Below are 22,958 nucleotides of genomic sequence, written 5' to 3' on the forward strand. Positions count from 1 at the left end.
TCTTCAAAAATGACTAAACTGTCATATTAGCTTTCGTAATTAAATGTATTACTGCTAAAGATTATTTGTTATACTGTCAAACTAAAAATAATTCAGACGCCTTCACAGTTTTACCAGTTCATTTGCTTTTGTATAGATAATGGTACTAAGATATGACCAACTGTGTAAAATAACTGATGATAAAAAAGATGCACCCTTACTCTTGGTGGCAGCCTGTAGTCTCTGCTGTCAACCAGGTTTGTGTAAACTTCCCAAGATTTGTCACCAAATCATTCTATTTGCTGAAGCGCAGAGAAAGTTGTGGCCGAATTAAGCCTCAAAATCACCCCAGAGTGGATGAAAACATCCCCAACAGCACACAAGGGTTAAAAAAATAGATGAATCAGGGTCATTGTTTGTGACTGCAGAAGAAAACATTTTTCCAATCAGCTTTAATAAGTCATTTCTGTGATCAAACTTCTCACTTCATTCTTAGAATTTGTATAAAATGACTTTTATTTAAAAGCACACATATTACAATTTATGATAAATACCATGTTTCCGCTCCAAGCCTAATTAGTCAAGTGTTTAATAACCAGCATAACAAAATGTCATACAATGAAGGAGAAAATACATTATCAAGTAAACAATCTATGATGATTACAAATGCATTATTCTTCCAAAAATGCATAACAAGAGCTTAAAAGAACAGCGCAGAACCATGTTATTGCAATCATGCAATTATTGTTTTATGTTCGATTATGTTGATTTTATAGTTTAAGTTTTTTCCTACTGAGCACACAAACCTAAAGGATGTTGATTATAGTCAAGTACTCCCCTTATTTCATCAAAAAAAAAATGTTTTGGATTTTGCATAGCGCAAAAAAACAAACGATTAAAAGGTTAATAATACAAACTGGGGGATATATTTTCAGTGCTGGCATGCAGTTCAGTGCCAAATCTCTTCATTTATGTATATTTGACCATGTTTGTCAGCCAAAATTGAAGATAAAGTTTCACCCATTTCTGAAATTTGGAAAGTACCCCGTAATATGAATTAACATTGAACATTCAAAAAAATAAACTCCAGTGCTATTTTGGGATTTCCACCTGGATTTTGCCTACCCAAATTTAAAAGCTTCCCAAATCCACATGTAGAGGTGTAAATGAAAAAAATTGGTATAATTTTAAAGAAAACCCTTTGAATTTTCATAAAACACTATTGAAAGTGTTTAAAATATCTGTATATGTTGTCTGTGTTATAATAAACACCTAAAAAAGAGGAGCTTTTTGTATTGTTTTTTTTTTTTTTTTAATAAACTCAAATTTGAAAGTGTACCTTTTAGGTTCTGTGTGGTCTAGCGTGCTGTAATTAATGTTGGTGGTTCCTGCACATGTCTGTAATCATAGGAAAAGAAAAATGTCTCCACCATAATCTATACAAAAGTTATTGTATTCCAACTGATGAGAGGTGCTGTACAAACCACAGGGCCCGATCATCATATTTTCATATTTCACTATTCTTTTGTTTGATCAAACATAATTCACTGTGTTTGGACCAGTTCAGACATATAAAAGGATTACTTATGCACATCACCTCAAAAACAGAGGAGAAATGGCCCTGAAGCACACAGTATAAGGTAAGAGATGACAGCTGTCTGTGCTATCTGGGGCTGCTTATTGATCATAAATGTCTTGTTTTCACTTCTGCGCCATAGAAACACCACAATTCATTCAACAAGTGTTTGATATGTGAATATAATTCAGTAAAAAGAATGCTAGAACTGTATGAGCACCGGCAAGAGCTTTCATTTGAGCTATAACTTGTACATGTGTCATATGAAAAATATGAAAATGAACCAATGTAAAATATCCAGCTCGGGTATCCAAAATACTGTGTATTTAAGTGTAAATAACTTTTGTACAGTAGAATAAAAACCAAAGTGATGCGCATGTGCTTAAAATATAGATTCTACACTTTCAAACGAAACCACTTAAGGGGGTCTGGTGCAATGCTAGCCCTTTAAATCTTAAAGCGAAAGTCGATGACGTCACAGACCCGCGGAGTTTAACTGATTAATCTTCAGAATTACGTTAATGATAGTACTCTGCTTCCTTTATGAATGAGATTTTAGGGTCAGCTTACAGTTTTAACGTGAAGAATAAAGGCTAATGTTGTGGTCATGTCTTGATCATAGGGCTGGGCGATTTTTTCGATTAATCCGAATTTACGTTTTGACGATGATTTAATTTTATATTAAATCAAGAAATCGCAATTTTTTTATACAAATATTTGGTACAGCATAACGGCACCAATGCAATTTGGTTCACTCTCTGTATGAAGCAGACCAGAAGCGCCGTGCAGCATCATTGGATTGTCAAGACATATTCCCTTATCAAGTTGATAAACTTGATCAACGTGTATGAAGGACGTAAAAACCTGCCATGTGAAAAACCGCGCCAATCTTAGTTCAAACCGCGCTGATCTTTTGGTTTGAACACGAGCAGAGGTGAGCAGCTGTAGCAGTAAAAATTAAAGTACCCGCCCCCATGACGTCATTTAGCGGACCTAGTTGAAAACCAGACAGATCAGGCAGCATAATAGAGAGTGGTGCAAAGCGCATTAAATGATCGATATTTAAAAGGGGGATAAAAGAAAAATAGATTAAATATATTATTTTATATTAGACACACATCTGGTGTTTGCATTTGCTCCTGCTATACGTCCACAACTTCACACATTGGGTTAAATTAGGCTTTACAGTTTCCATGTTCAGTCCTTTACTTTCACTGTATATTTTTAAGAAAAAGGCAGCAGCATTACAACCTGTCATTCAATCAAAAGACAAAGTCAAAACCGAGCTGACAGCCAATCTTTCCCAGGCTCAGCAAAACTTGCAAAAAATACCTCTGTATTCCTGCAACAGCAATATTTATACAAATATTTTTTATTCAAATCTCCTGCAACGATATTTAACTGGTGAAATTGTTTTACATTTATTTTAACCTTGTTGACCAATTTATCTATGGCATGGCCATTAAAAATACAATGTTCCTCAACCAGATGGGTTTTCAAGTTACTTATAAAGAGAAGACTACTTCAGCCATGTTGTCGCAATGTTTTAAGTTGAGTAGTTACACAATACAATTTTTTTTATTTTTTTAATCTAAATTGAAATCGAAATCGTGAATCGGGCAAACTTTATAAGAAAAAAACAAGAAATTTTTTTTTTTTTTTGCAAAAATCGCCCAGCCCTACTTGATCATGACCATTTGTACAATTTTTTTTTTTTTACAAATTATGTATACAAAATATGCAACAAACTCAACCACAGATTGTTGTCCACGCTTTTTAGTGCTAATATTTCAGAGTATTGTTGTCCTAACAGTACAGTCATCACCAAAAAGGATATGAACTTGAGAGCGAGCCAATAGTAAGCATGACCCTCAATTCATCCTAACACTAAACTAGCAACATATCCACTGTACTCACAAATCAATGAGAAAATCCCTACAATAATTATTACTACTGGCTAGGATGTTTGATTGGGAGTGACAGATCCCATGACCATTCTCACTCTCACAATGAATCTGTTTTTGAAAAAAAATAGTCTCTGTGGATGTTTGCACTGTTCAGGTCCCATGAGAAGAGTCAATTCAGACAACACAACTGTCCTCAAACACAGCTAAGGACGTATTCCCTTTCTCCCATCCTTTACTTCTTCACATTGACGCACATATATATATATTAATGTATAAACTCACTAAATGAGGTGAATAATTAAATAACAAAGCAGCTCTACTCATGCGTGCACAGATTGTGTCCGTATGGACAAACAGCTAATGTGAAGAAACTGCTGCCACCTCGAATCAGTCCGTGAGAAAATTTAACTCGTGGTTTTATCGTTTACATTTTCACAAGGGCCAATTTTGACAGAAAATATCAATAATCACATGTGATTTAGAGTTTGTGTGTGTGTATTTGTGCAAGTGTCTTAGCTGATTTAAACCTGTCATAAATAAAGATACTAAAAAAAATCTACTAAGGTGCCAGTAGGTGGTGACAAGTCTGAGTAGTTCACTTACATGAATGGCTGATTAGTTTAAAAATTCCCAGGCCTGTTCCTGCTAACATCTAATCGCTGTTGAGCATGTTCTTAAACGCTGCTGATTTGCAATTGTGTTCACGTGCTCAACAGAAATAACTGTATTTTACAGAAATACAATTTAAGAGTCATTTCTGTTAAGCATGTAAACACAATGGCAAATCAGCATTTGGTATCGAAATTCAATATAGTATACTGATTGCGATATCGATGCTGAAACTATTTCTTTTTACAGTGTATTTTTTGTTGCAGAGCTCTTTGGCACTGCTGACTCTATTAAGCATGTAGTCTTAAAATGTATCTGAAGACGATGTAAAACCCGCATGGAGATCTATGTGCTTTTAACTCCAAGCCTGGCATGCCCTGAGGCTGGCACAGACCAGAAGAGACACGAGCGCTCATGCATGCAAAAAACATGCAGTCACTCCACATCTTCTGCGACGCCTCGGAGCAGGCTCTCTGAGTGACGAGCGGGGTGTCAGGGGTTAGGGGAAAAAGAGGAGGGACGGAAAGAGAGAACTCCTTGACAATTCCCCACACAGGGACTCAAACCCTGCTCTCCGGTGCAGAAATGGCCTCATCTGCAACATTTCTGACAACAGAAGCTCATAGCTTATTCATGGTTTACTTCGAAATGTCATTTGTGTGTTCTATATTTAGGGATCATAAATGTGCGCGTGTATGCTTAGCTAAGAATAATTTCACCGTAAACAGTTTGGTAATTTTGAGGCTATAAAAACTGCTGCAGCTTACTTACTGTATACACTGAAGGGCAGTTAAGCTTTACAAAGCCATCAAGGGTTTAGTAATTTAAATCATCTTTTATTTTGCTCCTTTTTCCAAGGATTTTTCCTTTACTAGGATTTTTTCCAGCTGTGGCGGCAGGCCTTTATTTTTACACAGATTTACCAACTACCTGTGGCGTTATTACAAATGACAAATGTCGTGAGCGGAGTATTAGAAGTCGAGATTGCCTACGAGCATGCGGTTCTTTTTGCTTGCGCGCCGATTTCCTCTGCTCGTGCACAAAACTACTTGCACGCCCCCTCAACTATAAGCCGCTTTAAGAGCGTGCAGATCTTCTTGTGCGCTCTCAAATAAACGCTGAAGTGCGATTTAGTGCGTTTATGTAATGAGTATGTCTCCAACATTTATTAGGTTTGCTAAGAATTTTTATGAATGTCTACAATACCAACAGAGCGGTATTAATGCGTCCTGGAGTAAAATGAAACAGGTATACGTCGTGTTTGCTGGCCTCACGCATCACGCACCTGTCTGTCAGTCGGCCAGTCAGTCAGAACGTCACCTTGAAAATTTAAACAAATGACGCACAGCACTACTACGGTTACAGAAAAGTTTGCGCTGTTATAATTCACTTACCCTTTAATATGTTTTGGTGCGATCATTAACCGCTATTAAAAAAATAAAGTGTAAATGAGAAGCTGTGGTGTAGCCGTGGCAGGATGAATTTTGCCATGGCGCCCCGCCATGGAAGAATGAATGAAGAGGAAACCATGCATTATTTATTTATTATCATCATGCTGCAAATGTAAATATTTGGGGTCTGAGGGAATTTTATAAACATGATTTAACGTCCATAAACCAGAGCTGCATCTGAAATCGCATACTGCCATACTATATAGTACGCTAAAGTCAGTAAGCGAGCAGAGTAGTATGTCTGAATTCATAGAATTCGAAAAACAGTATGCTAGAAGTACCCTGATGACCAACTACTTCTGGCGAGATTCTGAAGTGCACATCGGATGGACGCTATGATATTCCATGATGAACCACAAATTAGTTCATGAATGGGAGTGAAGCAACGTAACTGACGTGGGTAGGTCACCTGAGGATGACAAAATGGCGGATGTAGTACGTCCGATTTCCATTGATACTGCTGACATTCATACTGTATAGAACGTATTTTTCGAACATTCGAGTAGTACGTTTAAATTCGAATGCAGTACCTACTGAGTAGGCAGCGATTTCGGATATAGCACGACTTCTATTGTGTGCTTGAAGCATCCTTGTTTATAGTTGACACTATGCCGCGGTAGCAATTCCAGCAGTTATGTATTATTGCATAGTGCTTTTTTCTGTCTTTTCTTTATTTAAGTGTACCACTCACTATAGCTAGAGGTGCAGCTGGATCACAGAGAGTTGGAACAGATCTTTTAATCCCAGTTTCACTGCAAATGTTTTTTTGTGGACACGTATATGCGTTTATACCGAGACATGTTAATACACTTTTCTATCGATATCGGTGGGCAGGGAACACCAAACACTACCTCATGGTTATTTGTAACTTTTTAATTTAGAAGCTAATTCGTATGATTTCATATGATCTCATTCATATAATTTAGTACTATTTGCTCATCTCCCAAAGATGGTTGGGTTTAGGGGTGGGGTTAGGTGCTACGCATCTTTTTTTAAATTCGTAAATTTTCATATGGTAAAGTCTAGATAGGACACAGCTGCGGAAAGGCACATCAATATAGTATCATTATTGTAATACTGTATAACAATAATAAACATTTTTACAGTACTGTCATGGTTGAGTTTAGGGTTGAGGTGGGGGTAGGTGTTAATAAAATACAATTTTAATGGGTAATTTAATAGATAACATAAATAATACTCGATACATCTACTGTTTTTACATTAGTGTGACGGGTTTAGAATACAAGGTAGGGATAGACGTTAATAAAACATATTAAATGGGAAATTTAATGAATAATATAAATATTTTCTGTTAACTTACGGCCGCAACTGTATCTGATCTAGTAACAACATTTTTGTACAAATTAGCCACTAAACTGACAAAACGTAAAATTGTTTCCTCATGAGATCAGGCTGAAAAAAAACGCACTGCTACTTTACAATGTAGATGGCCTCAAAATTGGGTTTAGCATCCTGGTTTAACATTAGAATTTTTTTAAAGATTTTTAAGATTTGGTTTAACATTAGATTTTTTTTATTAGGGCACTCATTAAGCCAGCTTCAGAAATCATAAAGGTATGGGTCACATTACCATTTTCCTTCAATGCATTTGAGAGATGAGATCCAGTCATTTTAACAGCAATCCAGAATATCAGGAATTTCTCACGAGGGCAACATTTTCCCACACTGACCAAGAGTTTAAAAGCTGTTTAAAAGTGAATATACTCTACTTTATTAAAATTAGCCAATTTACCTTTACAAATGGGACCACACCTTAATAATGGAGAATAATTTAAAATGGATGAAAAATAAAGCACAAATACTGTATGTAGAAACGTTTCTGGCCCCTACTGCCCGGTTTCCCAAGTACAACCAAGACACTTTATAGTGACACACACTGCAGCATTATTACATATGTTCTTTGTTTTAAATACTATATGTTGGCTTAAATCAGTTTATCATTTTAATCTTACAGAAGGGATGAAAAGCATTCAACATGCATGATTTTCTTATACTGTTGATGAATTAGTTCAAATCAGGACAATTAGTATTACTATTTATATTACTATTAAGATTCCAGTTATGAGAGAATAGAAATCTAAGATTCCTGATAGCAAGGTATTGATTACCTTTAGCAAAGTAAACAGCACTGAAACAGAGCAGGACAGATGTTGTTGTCATATATTATGTTTTTCTTCATTTAAATCAGGACAAATCAGCATTATAAGTTGAATCATCTGAACAAACATACAATATAATATAATGGCATAAAAAAAATCATTGAATTTACAACATTTAAGGTATAAGTGTTTTCAAAGAATTTATATGAGCTGATTTTAAACAAATAAGTTGAACATTACTAAATTTAATTAGTTTAAATTCAGTCCATATAAACTGTTCGCAACCACTTACCTACAATTTTGTAAATCCAATAAATCACGTGTACAGTAATGAAGAAAATAATCGACTCGTAGGACATCACGGAGAGACAAAGAAACTGCATATTTATATATAGAAGTGTCATGACATCACACCATTGCTAATATGATAAGTAATTTGGACATTATACGCCTTAAGCGGGTGGTATTAGTTGTATCTGGTTGTACAAGGGAATACAAAGAATGAAGACACAGAGCTTCAAACAATGAAGATGCTACAAATGAAAAAATGAAGATGCTAGAGTGCTCGGCATAATTGAGTACACCCCATTTTGAAAATGAACATTTTTATCAAATTCTCAGTGAATATAGGCAATGTATTTTGACGCATTTAAATAAAATAGATTTATTTATTAAAATAATATTTTAGTCACCAAACATATTTAGAAATTGAAAGATAATACAATTAAATTCAAGCAAAATATTGCAAAAATAGATTACAACTTACAAAATTTTACTCATTTTTGTCATTTTTGCTTCGCTTGATTTTTCCCTCTTTCTTTTTTTTTTTCCTTGACATAAACTTGGGCTACTGATTCTTAAACCGTCATTGTAAGTTATTTTGTTAGATTAGCTTCAGATTTGGCTTCAGTACACTGACTAATCTAATGTATTTGCACAAGTATATTGTAAAGCTTCCTATTAAAAATATGAAGATATAAATGCTGAGCACTGTATAATCATGCATTTATCCAGACGCAAAGATGGAAAAATATCACATGCTCTCTCACTAAAGACATTAACAAAGATGAAGATGAAGTCAGAACTATACAAGTGACAAAGTAGAAAACAAAAAGATTAAAAACACTAGTAAAAAAAAAGATAAAACAGGGTAATGACAGAGAGACTGAATGTGCACAAGCAATATGCTTTTCATTTAATGGCAAACATGAAAATGTTTACTAATAATTAAGTATTAATACTTATATTAAAAACAATTCTGAATACTTAAATTGTTAGTAAAAACAAACCTAAAATCTACCAGTTGATTTTACACGTAGAAACATTTAAACCAGCAACCTGGTTAGTGTTATAAGAAGTAGCTATCAGAAGTAGTTCGTCTTTTATATTTAATTTTTCCCCATTTTCCCCTGAATTTCTTTTCTCCTGTATACCGTATGATGTTAAAAACTGTAGTAAAAAATAATGCATACATATGTAAATGCTTGTATTAGAATTATTTGAGACAAATTAATAAAAAGAATGCTCTAGTTAGTCTAACAGTTATAATAATATAATAATAAAACTATTATTAATTTTAGTAGTAGTATAAACAACAAGACAGTTTGCAATAAAATAAATATCAATACAACGCCACTGCACATCATTCTCTTCTCAACTTATTCCATGCACACATATTCACTTTTTTGAACAAGGAGCTTTTAACAGTGCTTCAAGTTCAGAATATCTGGGGGATCCAAACAAGACAAAATACTGGCAAGCCTACATATTATAATTATAGTAATTACTTCAATAACATTAGTCTTTGTGCTTTTTTATGCTCAACAATAATATGAACCATCAATAAAGAAAGCATTGCAAGTGCTCGCTGCCTAATGCGCTTACCTTGGTGGTAACAATACAAATGCAGTCCATCCTCTGAAAGCGGACCGAGACCTCGCGCTTCTCAGCATCTCATAGCGCAAATCTCTCGACTTTAACGAGAATCACGCTGAAGCTGGACATAAGCGCTACTCCTCAAGAACAGAGAGGAAAATAAGAGCAGTCCACGTGCTTGTGTTTGCTGGCCATGTTGACTGTCGGTCAAGTTCGCGAGAGAGAGTGTGGGTGTGTAACTGAGAGAGAGAGAGAGAGAGAGAGAGAGAGAGAGAGAGAGAGAGAGAGAGAGAGAGAGAGAGAGAGAGAGAGAGCTGTATCCTCAGTTTAGAGAGCAAAAAACGCGCCATTACGTTCGCGCTTTTTCTTCACACCATCACAGATGATGAAATGCCATCACTTCACTGCGACCGTCAAGCCGGTTAAAACCACGGACAACTTCTGCTGCGTCACAATTCCTACACGTATACTGCGACCTAAAAGTATGCACCTTTTTGTAAAGGGAAAATATATACTTTTGAGTGTGTAACAGAAGACTGTGCAAGCTTTTGGGCATACTTTTTCCTCGTTAACAGATCGTTATGTTACTTAGTTATGAGCCCTGCCAATCATCTCGACTCATCATCCACATTTCTTCCATTTTTAATTTTCTACCATATAGGAAAAGCAGCAGCAGGTTAATCTGCCATTTGTGAGTCTTTCATGCAGAGAAATCTCCTCAGGTCTTTGCATAATAATGCTTTCAGACGTTAATGTCCAAACAAATCTTTATACAAGTTCAATATTGTTGTTGCAGATTAAACATAATATGGAAAGCGAGATTTAAATATTTTACAGTTGGCTAGATATTTATTAACAGTCCATACAAACATCTTAACCGAAGCCTCTCTATTGACGGTTGGTCTAGCGTGTCCATCATGTTTGTAGATTATTTACACTTCTCATTCGTTTGTAATTTTAATCGAATTCACGTCCAACGTGCAATGTACTGTGAGCAATATCAGCGATTAGAGTAATGATGGTTCTACACTTAAAATTTTTACCTGAAATAGTAAAGCATCCTGGAAACTTTGGCATCCTCTTTTCAACATACTACGACTTGGGACATATTAATTCTATTTTCAAATACTATTTAGGACGGATAGTATACAAATTGGAATGCAGCACAGGATTAGAGGAACTTGGGTATTGCTGAAGTGTGACTGTCTTATTTACGAAGCAGCGGTGGGTTTTCGCAATGTCTAACAGAGATAGCATAATAGCAGCAATAGTATGCCAATTAGCATCATAAAACACAGCCTAATAATAAATTTACATTGGGTGTTTGCATGTCAGGCGATTCACAACCATTCTTAATGAATTGTTAAAGACCACATTAGATAAAAAAAAATACATTATGCAAGACTTTTTTATTTCTAAATCACTGGACCAGAGTAATGTATTTTGTTGACTTCCATACACTGTAAAAAAAATCCGTTATTTTACCTTTTTTTTACCGGCACCCCAATAACAGGCGTTAAATTACAGAAACTTACTGTAAAATAACAGACGTTAAATTAAATTTAAATTATCGCTAAATTTCTGTAATTTTACAGCCGTTATTTAAAATTTTTTCTACAGCCCCAATGCTGTGGGGAAAAAAAAACATAAAATACCAAATTTTTCTCAGTGTAGACTACTTACAAAGACTGCAGTGCTTTTTAATTGAGTCCATAAATAAATTTTATAGTTACAGCAATAATTTATCAGCTTGATATCTTCTGAGAAAACATTGATGGTCACCTAGCAATCTACACAGCAAAATATGGGGACCCAAAACAACTCTATGGGTGTTAATTTCAACACTTTGAAAGTGTCTCATGGGGTCCACTCAAAACAGAGTTAAATCAACACTTTCAAAAGGGTTGGCACATTGACACCGAAGTAAGGGTTAATTTTAACTCTGGGCAGAGTTAAAAAATTTAACTATATTTAACACCGCCTGGTGTAATATATTATTTTATTCAACTCTCTTGAGTGTAAATATGGTAAAAAGGTCAAATAGACTGTAAATTACAAAAGAAAAAACATTTTATTTGAAAACATTCACCACTTCAACAATTCATTCAGTTTTTAAAATGCAACAATGTCAAATATGCTTTAAATGTTTTATTAGTACAGACAGTATCAACAACATATGTATGACCAGTGCTCAAAAAGGCTGTTTCAGTCCTTTGGTCCAAACTTGATGTTTCATCAGAGCAATTTGAAAGTTCAATATATCGTCACTCAGTTTTCTTCTAAACTCATAGTTTTCTTATGAAATCACATTTTAAACAACTTGGCGTGCAAATCTTTCACTTCTGGTGTTTCCTTGGTCCTCCATATCAAACACAGCAGTTTAAATGAAGGTATAAATGCTGTAAACTTGTGTGAAAACAAACTGGAGCTAGGAAATCTCATCAAGCATGTCCTGTGAATGAAGTGCTTCTCAGCCACAGGATGACCTTTTTATCCATGACGATGTAGTAGCTGCTGATCGCTCGTCTGGTGGTTCCTGATGCACGGATATAGGGTGATGCTCATCTAAGAACTCTTCAAGACTCCAGCATGGCTAAGAAAAATGTTTGAAAACAAATTGCAATCAAATTCTATGATATATTTAAAAGAACATTTAAAGTAAATAAAACATTCAAGAAATCTAAACTCACCTTTTGAAAATCTTCATGATGATCCACAACTTGACTCTCCCAGCTGGTTGAGGTGACAGGATATGGAAAAGTAGAAAAAACACATACATCACTGTTGGATCTCCAAAAACAATTAGGTTAACCACTATGACTAGAACTGGAAAAACAGGCAGCTGTCTGTCCAGAATCCTGAATTTAACACAACACTTGGAGCAAAATTTAGAAGAGCTTAAAATCTTTTATATCATTTAGTGATGCTGACTTCCCCAAAATATTGGCCACAGTGTAAAAAATATTCATAAACTTACAGTTTTCTGTAAGCGTGTGCATGCGTGTGTGTGTGTGTGTGTGTGTGCGCGCGTGCGTGTTTCTTTACCAGATTCAACTTGCTAGGCCCTTTCAGGTCCAGTATTGACGCCACCTTTCCTGGAGTCTAGCAGATGTTTCAGGTCCAAATATAATCTAAAATACTAGGATAAGCAGAAGAGGAAAAGTGCAAAGCAAAGAGCAAAACATTATTTAAGTAACAGTTCACCCACAATACAAAACTTATCACCTTCATGTCATTTGTTATTCTCTAATGCTCTAATACCCTCTCAGGTTATTGTGAAAATAAATACAGAACTTTATCAAACATACCTTCATTATCATCACCACAAAAATAAAAATACACCATCCGTCTCTTATCAGCCACCGTCACAGGGTTGTGTTATTGTATAGAGAACTGTGGCTGTTAAAAAACAACAACACATTAGTATCTAACACATATGCATAGCCTTCAGATAAAAAAAAAGAGAGATGAACATCACAAAGTATGCCTCACACTTTTTCAGATATCTTTTGATTCAGATGTTGATTATTGATAATAAATCTACAAATCAAATCTGTATCATCATTAGGCTGCTCAAATATGTATCAGTTGATTAATTTTACAGACAGGTGGCTGTTTACAACGCACTAAATTGTCTTTAATAAAACGGAAATGTTGTGTACAGTACATGCTAAGTTTAGCCTATAGTTTTAAGCACAATATCATGCGGGAGAAAAAGCTTGACTAAGATGTTCCTGACTACAGAAATAGCCTAACTTACTAACGTCAGACATCCCGAGTTGGGAAAACTCATTTTCGGGGGATACAGAGTTGATTTGCGGGAGGTAGCGGGAGAGATAAGTACCTGAAGAGCAATGGGATGAGTGCGCGCGACGTACCTAAAGAGCGGTGGGGGTGACTTGCGCGCGACGTACCTAAAGAGCTGGGAGGGATGCGGTGGAGAGGGGTGTGCAAAGTGTTTAATGACCAGGCGGAAGACGCGCGATTTCCGGGAGATTATCATTCATTTGCGGGCATCTACTTGGGCATCTGGGAGTCTCTGTGCATTTGCGGGATAACGTTAACGTTAGTCCCGCAACTTCCGGGAGACTTCTGTAACGTTAAATGTCTGAGAAAGTGCAAACGCGGTCATTTAAAGACATTAATGTTAACATTCCGACTTTAATGGTTGTCAACACTTAATATAATTCAAGCGTACGTTATCACGCGAGTCTATGGACTAACAGTATATGGACGGCCACTAATGAACCAGTTTAAAAGGGCCACGGTGTTTAAAATAACCAAATTAACGTACACGAATAACAAACAATCATATGTTTTAGTCAAGAAGCCTTTTACAAGTAAGCATATGTTGATTTACTCACCAGATATGTTTTGGAAAATCTCCAGAGCTTATGGAAACCGTCCTGTGTTGCCGTTAGCATCTGGGCAGAGTAGGCTAAGGTTAGGCGGCTCCGGGGATTCCCTCGCTAGTTTGCTTCGAATTAAAGGAGAAGTGTCAATTTTATTTTACAGATGGGTAACAACGCACAAAATGGCATTAAGCGTGACAGAAATGTGTTGAACATGTACATTTGATGTTTTTATGCACTATGTATGCGTGAGCATATATAAAACATTCTTGAAAAGAAGTCAATATTAATGCAGTTAAGCTAGATACACAAACGACCATGAATGAACCGCAGAAGTTTAAAATTGTCACTCCATTCTAAAGTTATTAACATAACAATATGTTTACAACTGTATTTTCTTAAAGAAAGTCAGTAAAATACCGACATTTAGGTAGTTTGACTCACCAAATGGCGTCTGGAAAATTCTTCAGTGACTGGGGCTGCATGAATTCCCGGATGTTGGAAATAACACCACCAAGTGTTGAAAAGATAACTCCTTGATTTCGCACTGAATAAAATCAATTCTAACTCTAATTATATTCATTTATCAAAATCTAACTCTTTAACGTCAACACTTTACTCTGAAATGCTTCAACACCGAGAATTTAACTCTGATGAATTTGCTGTGTACGTAGAACCACTCTCCCTATCCAGTGCTTAATTTGTGAATAATGAAGTCCTGGAACAGATCAGAGTAACGGATCTGACATATAAAGCTGTCACGGACGAAAGTGAAGAGCAGACGCGACTGTCGCTGACAAAAGTGAGGAGGGTTGGGGGGGGGGTCACGGAAGAAGGTGAAAGTGAACAGCGGACAGTGGAGGAGGGCGGTCGAGGAGGGGGATCGGTAAAATGAGGTGCCGGATTCAGCCTGTTCCGGTACGAAGGTAGCCCTGCCCCCATATCACAGTATTGTGATTACTGCTCTAAAATAAGTTGTTTTTAATACTTGAATATTTTTAAATCTCATTCTCAATTCTTGATTTAATAACTCACTCATAAAACATCATGTTTCATTACTAGAGCAATCGTTTTTGAATAATTATTCTGTGATATAAATTATTAATGGTTAGTTGTCACCACCTACTGGCTTCACAATGTAATTGCTACAACTTTCATTCGCAGCGCTAAGTTGCTTTTTAACTGTTATTTTAATCACCATCATAAACAGTGTTCATATGTAAACTATTAAAAGGTTATCCCAGTTCATCTGTGACTATGTATTTGTTTGTGTATAATTATCGTAGAATTAATAAATGCATGCCAATTGTGATCATTTATATTTATTTTATCCTGTAGCTGTTTAAATTGTGATCTTTAAACAACTCATTGTGTAGCTCTACACGAAATGCATTATAATTCAGGCTAAACGAGTAAAAAAAAGTGACAAAAAGATACTTTAAACTACATCGGAAAGAATTTCACGCCACATCGCCTCCCGTCTCAGCAGTAGAACAATCACCCCTAAATTAACACACATGCATACAGGTTTTTAAATGTCTGGATAAACAAACAGCAACTTTTCTTTGCATTGAAAACAATGTATTTTATTTTCAGAAATATTCTAAATATGTCAAGCTAAATAATTCAAAATAAATTGTTGACTTTGCTGCTCGAGATCATGTTGCAATAAAAAAAGGATTGACAGTGGGGCTGCAGGATTCTGGCAAAAATGTGAATCATGATTTTTTTTTTCTTAAAAATCGAGATCAGGATTTTCTCACTATTTTGTAAATGTAAAATAAAGGTTAATATGATTAGCCTATTAAAATGCTAAATTATGTATAGTCATTATGGTGGACTTGAACCGACTTTCAATATCTCCTGTTTGTTAATTCACAGAAATCAGAATACAACTATTCATAATTATAAAATTGAATTATTATGTTTAAGACATGCTTTTCATCCATCATTAACAACATTATAAGACCATTTGTTTTCACTGGTAAAATTAGAATTTTGTCATTATCAGATTCCTTGCATTATAATCAACATTAAATATAGGCTAGGGTTGTAATACTGATACAGTAAACATTTATTTTCATGCACAACACTTTGCGTTCGCTATAAAAGAAAAAACATATCAGATGCTTGTTGTAATCATAACTCTAAAATGCGATTTGATCATTTAAATGATGTGCACACAGGTTTCACTTTCACTTCCGAGTGCGGCTCATGGCTGCTGTAACTGTGAGAAAAAACACATACATGTAAATCAAACCTCCCGCACGGCCCTCAAACGATCGCTCTGTGCAACAAACTGAAAGTTGTTTACAACTTTATTACCTGTTATTCACAGCCTATGCAGGTTGTTTTCACTAAAGTAGGCGTCATGCGTGCACGCGCGTGTTCTCAGAAGTAAACAAACACCTTGCGGTCAGCTCAGTAGTGATTTTGCAGCCGTGAATACATCATTACATGAAGACAGAAATTACATTTTTGGGTGAATTATATCTTATAAATACAGTATTAGAAACTTTTAATGCCATTTAAAAGGTGTCAATGTTGCTGTGAAGACTTGTGCGACTGCCTTCTCTCCTAACCTTGAAAATATAATTGGATGAATCGTAAAAAAACCTGAATTAAGATTGTGTGTAGGGTCGAATCGAGATCGTGATCTTTGATTAATCGTGCAGCCCTAATAAAAAAAAGGGGGGAAAATATAGATACTGCAGAAACGTTATTTTAGCATTTCCCAAATTACGGTAAACCTTGAAACTGGTGATCATCCCTTGCCAAGCCAGAACAAATGCAATTATATGAGGACTCTTCAAAATAATCAAAGCTTCATCTTGAACTTGCTATTAATTATCGGCAAATCAAAATACCATGTTCTGAAAATTTTAAATGTTCCCTGCGATATTAATTCACTGATAACTTAGTTTGCCACATCCTGTAAAAAGACTGACGGCTTTGAAAGTGAGAGAGAAATCCAGACACCCCACAGAGAAAGTGTTCTGGCAGATTTCAAGCCTGTTCCCAGCTGATGCAGCCCCACCATCAGTCTCCTCGCACACATTTTAACGCTGCAGAGACGGTGTAAAAGCAGCCTTTATATAGCTCATACAGTAGATTGCCCTGAAATGCAGTGTAAGAATAAATATTTGATGTGCCCAGTGATTAGCCCTTCCCTTCAAAGGAAGAAGCTTCTGTACCAGTGCATGCTGCAGTTGCAAAAAGGGGGTTGGATCAAAGGGATCAAAATTAACACGACGTTGTAAACATCTACTACACGGTTTCCAGTAAAATAGTGCTAATGGTGGGGTGCTCATATTCAAGTCAGAGCTTAGCTAGGGGAAATACAAAGCACTTCAAAGTCTTATCATTTTTTGGAGATATTTTAGCATCCAAAGTATTTTTTGTTCAGTGCCTCCGTCATTATGATCTGCTTAGGTTAAATATTATATAATGGAAAGAAGCCAAAAGGCACACACAAAGAAAAAGTGCAGAGTATTGTCATAACATAACAATTTATGAAAGCTAAGTTATTTACTAAAGAAAAACTTACCACTGATAAATGTTTAGCTCAAGTTGTGTATAAGCCAAGTCTTCACAAGTATGATATGGATGTTTCATTACTGGCACATACTTTGTCTAATCATGATTTACTAAGTCAGATGACCAATCAGAGCAGTGTGGAAACTGAAATCCAATCAGTGCTTTTTAAAGACAAACTGAGAAATAGTGCAGTAATGTATGGTATGCAAAAAAAAATATATATATATATAAATAAATTTTAAATTAATTTTATTAAGCAAACTTCAAATATGGCTCAATTAATACTAAAGGGTTTCATCGTCAAAGACTTCATCTCAAGCGAGTTTAGCCCTTACTACTGTTCCTGACAAAAACACACACACACACACAAAAAAAAGAGTAATAACAAATCTTATTTTCAATTATTGATTCAGTAACTCACTCATAAAAGCATCATGTTTCATTCCCAGATCGATCATTTTTGAAAAATCATTCAGTGGCATACATTTTTAATGGTTGATAGTCGCCACCTATTGGCTTCACCTTGTAATTGCTACTAAATTCATTCGGAGCACCAAGTTGCTTTTAAACAAATATTTTTATCATTTTCATACACATGGGTGTTCATTAAGAGTAGGATAGTTCACAAAATTGTCGATTTAGTTTGTTTTTGGTTTAATTCATTTACATTGCAAAAAAATCCCGTTTATAAAACTTAAATGCTATTTAGAAAATATTTATAAAACAAAAACAGGACACGTCAGATTTTGATCCTCTTGGCTTTGTGGCTGTTCATCAAGACGACGACAAGGTTTGTTTGAGCTCAGGTCGACCATGGCTCATTATTATATTCTACTGTGTCATCTCTCGGCTGTGTATTTAAAAATGGCTCCCTTTGTATTCATTCTACTGGCTTGTGTAAGCGCTAGTGACGCTTCCATGTAAACCAATAGCATTCAGCTGCGCGTCTCGCTCCACCTTTTGGTACGCTTTGTTGTGCTAGGTACAGTTTGCTTTTTGGTACCTTTTGACAGTGGAAAGAAGCATAAAAGCGTACCGAACTGCACTGTACCGTATTGTACCATACCACTCAGTGGAAACGGGCCGTTAGACTTGTCACGGCATCTAAGGGTGCTTTAACATCTGTAGTTCGCTTCATTTGGTCCGCACCAAGGGTAATAAATGATACATTGTTGCATCTTCTGCCGTCTTTGGGTTGTTTTCACACCACACTGCTGGCTTTGGTCCAAACCAGTTGAAACGAACCAAAATGCAGTCATCTGACAAAATCCACATCTCTCATTGGCCAGATGTTGCTGAACATTTTTCCTAAACTGCTTATCGATTGGTCAGAATTCACGTTTGGGAAAATGCCAATGAACTCCAGCAAGTAAACAAACAAGCAGACATAAAATGTCGCTTTTTACTATGGAGGGACGAATGCGCTGACTGATTGTATGCCTGCTTTAGACAAACTATACATATTGAAAATGAAGCGCGGCCGCGGCTGGAAAACAGGGTTTTAATGCATCGCTCGTCACTTCAGGAGGAGGCGTGAATTAATTTAGCTAAACTGTGACATGGTCATCTTGCGGAAATATTACCAACGATCCATCAGGTAATGTTTTCCCCTCTCTCTCTCTCTCTCTCTCTCTCTCTCTCTCTCTCTGTTGGTAAAGCGCTGTCAACAAATATTTTTCCTCCATATCCCATAATGCGCAGCGCATCGGCCTACGGCAGCTGAATTAGTCCAAAAGGCACAGTTCTTTTTGCGGTTGGACCTGTTTTAGTACGGATCATATTCTCACCACAAACGAACCGCTCCAGGGTTTGTTTGAAAGCGTACCGAGACCACCTCTTCAAGCAGGTCTCGGTACACTTATTTGGTCCGCTTTTGGTGATTGCTGCATTCTCACCTGCCCAAACGAACCGCACCAAAAGGGAAAACGAACTCTAGTGCGATTTAATTGAACTAAATCAGGCAGGTGTGAAAGCACCCTTAAAATTGCTGCATTCTGGTGATTTAAAGTGCTTTTATTGAATATAAGTGTTAAATGAATAAAATGTAAATGCATACATACATTTCTATATCATATATATTTGTATCCCCATTTTCTCCAACAGTAAAGCAGACACGTTTATGACTTCCCAAAATAGAAAAACAAACAAGGAGAAAGTTGTATTATAACCCCCCCTGGGGTCCATATATTTACCTACCATATATTTAAAAAAAGACATGAGGTGAAATTCACATACTATGTACAATATAAGATAATATACTGCTAAATAAAAATAAAACCTAATACAGTATTTAGATAAAGTATTTAAATATCAATACACAGACATTTTCACAATTATATTAAATACTTCAACTTTTTTGCAGTTATTTTTAACAACTAAATTATAAACATTTCCTACAAAGCTGACCAATGCAGAAGATTTTCAAATTTAATCCCAAAGTTTAAAACAAAATTGTGAAAATGTCACAAACAGACTGGCCACCGAAATTTAGCATCCCACTGTGACCCGCGTCGACAGCAGACCCAACAGGAGAGCACAATGACACATGAGTCCCTCTATTCTTGGAGGAAAAACCCCGTCGATGAGGTTTTGAGAACAAGGCAGGAGAAAATGAGCGGCCCAGACATGCGGCCATGGGGGATGCCCAAACCCACCAGACGCGTGCCGGATCATACTTACTTGGTCCAGGTCACTGGAGGAAGATTTGGCTTTAGCAAGCACATGAAGGATTTCATTTAGGAGGGGAGAGTCCTGGATGAGGCCGTTTTATTAACACAGGAAGAAACAAGAGGGAAAAGAGAAAGGACATTGAAATACACGGCAGAGGTGTGAGTTCGGTACGCTTATTTACAGTCACCTACATTCCTCTAGTATGAAGTTTCAAAGCTTGAAAAGAGACAACTAATATTTTGCTTGTTTATGACAAAATATTAGAAAGCACTGTAATTCAGAGTCGATGACAAATGAGAACTATGCTGAAGATGCATTAATTGACAGATCACTGGAAGAGATTTTTTCAGGTTCTGAAATCTGTCTGTTTTTTGTAATATAAAGTTGTATAAGTTTGCATCATGTCTTAACAACACATGACGCGACAAGCTATATGGATGTAAGCACCAAACATGACAAGACAGACAAAAAATTTTAAAGAGCCCCTATTATGGGTTTCTGAAAAAATGACCTTCCATGCAGTGTGTAACGCAGCTCTAACTGAAGTGAAATATCCAGCTAAGGCTTAAATCTGAAAGTGCACCGCGTTTAAAAGCATCCGTTTGTCAGGAATCTGTGAACAAAAGGCACCTTTATTTTCTCATGATCCACTTAGTTTGTTCATAATTGTGCCACATGTTGAAACATGTTGAGTAAACTTAAATAGACAAACTATGTCCAACTGGATTCTGGATTTGTCACAACTGTAACTGATATAAAATAGAATTACACAATATTTTGTTTCAGCCCTGACATTGTAAAGTACACATCCACAATAGTTATGGGTCACATTGGGATTATAGCTCAGCTCCAGAATTAAGACATAGGCTCCCCTGAAAACATGATCTGTGAAATTTTAAGGGAGGGGGGGGTCGGGGTCTCAAAAAATATTGACATGTGTTATTTTGACCATTACAACACGTTTCATATTAACAGATTTATTGCATTCGAAATCATTCTGCCGATTAAATGAAGGACTAAATAATAGGCATGGGCCTGTATAAGATTCTGACAGTATGATAACCTTGGATAAAAATTTCACGGTTTCACAGTATTGCGATTTTCCCAGACATGGGTTGCGGCTGGAAGGGCATCCGCTGCGTAAAAACGTGCTGGATAAGTTGCGATGGACAATGGCATCATCTATAGACCCGACCCTAATTAACACGTAAAGCTTAGATTGAGCATTTCTCTTCCTCTGCATATAAACGGCACATCGCTTTAAGTATGGTAGTTTGTATCACATGAACACACAATTCCACACAATCCCTTCATGTCTTCTTAATGCAACTCGATTAAGTTAATGTTAAGGTGTTTTTTTTTTTTTTTTGCAATTTTAAGTTGATTGTGGGCAGCACGGTGGCTCAGTGGGTAGCACTGTCGCCTCACAGCAAGAAGGTCGCTGGTTTTAGTACCGGCTGGGTCAGTTGCCATTTCTGTGTGGAGTTTGCATGTTCTCCCCGTGGTGGTGTGGGTTTCCTCCAGGTGGCCCGGTTTCCCCCACAATCCAAAACAATGCGCTACAAGTGAATTGGATGAGCTTTAAACTTTTAACTTACGTTGTTGTCTTGATGAGTGTTGTTATTGTGTCATTGTTGTATGTTTGTAATTGTTGTCCTAAATCCAGTGCTGAAGAAAAATTTTTCTTTCTGTGTCAAGCAGAACGGACAATAAAGTTTAAACTAAACCAAACTAAATTGGCCATAGTGTGTGAATGTAAGAGTGTATGGATGTTTCCCAGTACTGGGTTGCCGCTGGAAGGGCATCCGCTGTGTAAAGCCTGGTTTATACTTCTGCGTCAAGTGACCAGCATAACCAACGGCGCATGCAACGCGCGTAGCTGTGCATTTTTACTTCTGCGCGCTGTCTCTGTTGGTCTGCATTAACATTTCCAAAACGCTAGTTGGCAGTGAGGTGTAAATGTGTCTCTGTGTCGAGTTTCTTCGCCTGTGTTTTGGTCTTTCTGAATGCTTCCGGGAAGTACAAGTGGCTCAAACTCGCTCATTTTGAGGCAGGAACCGGCGGACGTGCAACAACTTTAACTATGAGGTAAACACAAAACAAAACTTTCCATCCGGAGCTCCTTCACGGGACTCCACACTTGTAAACAATCGCTCCATCGGGCTCGCGCGGCTCTCGGTCCCGCCCACACTCGTCAGCCCTACCAAGCTGACCAATCACAGAGCTTGCGCTTGCAGTTACATTTTTTGAGAGGTGCACGTCAGCGACACCAACGGCCACGGCGTAGAGCTATGCGTCGACGCGTAGGCTGCGCCGTAGCATACGAGTGCGTTTGACGCAAAAGTATAAATCAGCCTTAAGACATATGGCAGAATAGCTGGCGGTTCATTCCGCTGTGGTGACCCCTTATAAATAAGGGACTACGCCGAAGGAAAATGAATGAATGAATGAAATTTCCTCACTGTGTTTTATGATTGTATTGGGTTATGATTACTCAAAGGGTGTGATAGAAAACACACACTCACGTTTAATATCCTATCCCACTCAGAACAGTTACAAATAAAGCTGAAGGGCAAAACGGCCCTAGCAAGCTTAATATGTAAGATAGCCATCTATCCGTACATTCAATCCACCACAGGTCAAGTTTGGTTGTATTTGGTTGTTACACTCATTTTAAAGCATGAGTTGAATGCAAAAGAAAGAGCCAAGCCAACATCGTTTCAGGCTGTGAGATGATAAAAGCATGACACTGAATGACATACAAAAATTAAAACAGCATCAACTGACCTAAAAAAAAACACAGACCAGATTTTTCAGATATCGATCGATGAGGTCTGTTTCTGATTGAGAAGACCACACATTGGAGAACTCTTACCTCTATG

At 36.7% G+C, this 22,958-nt stretch overlaps 1 protein-coding gene across 36 annotated transcripts in view; it reads right to left on the reverse strand.

Annotated features, from left to right (window-relative positions):
* Positions 1-22,958, reverse strand: part of dlg1b (discs large MAGUK scaffold protein 1b) — a 172,647-nt gene that overhangs the window by 118,210 nt on the left and 31,479 nt on the right. For 26 of the 36 annotated variants that reach the window (XR_012387156.1, XR_012387155.1, XR_012387154.1 and 23 more), the window contains exon 3: positions 22,952-22,958. This exon is cut by the window's right edge and continues 157 nt beyond it. Coding sequence is in view for 25 of the 36 variants with exons in the window: in XM_073916586.1 (XP_073772687.1) it covers positions 22,952-22,958 (7 nt within the window). In the remaining 11 variants the exon portion in view is untranslated. Of the gene's footprint in view, positions 1-9,526; positions 12,111-12,207; positions 12,251-12,562; positions 12,657-12,825; positions 12,917-13,881; positions 14,363-22,951 lie in introns of those variants that run through there. The other 10 variants (XM_073916660.1, XM_073916651.1, XM_073916630.1 and 7 more) reach the window with 1 other exon arrangement.

This window comes from Danio rerio, chromosome 2 (genome assembly GCF_049306965.1).
Source record: "Danio rerio strain Tuebingen ecotype United States chromosome 2, GRCz12tu, whole genome shotgun sequence".
In the NCBI taxonomy this organism is placed as follows: domain Eukaryota; kingdom Metazoa; phylum Chordata; class Actinopteri; order Cypriniformes; family Danionidae; genus Danio; species Danio rerio.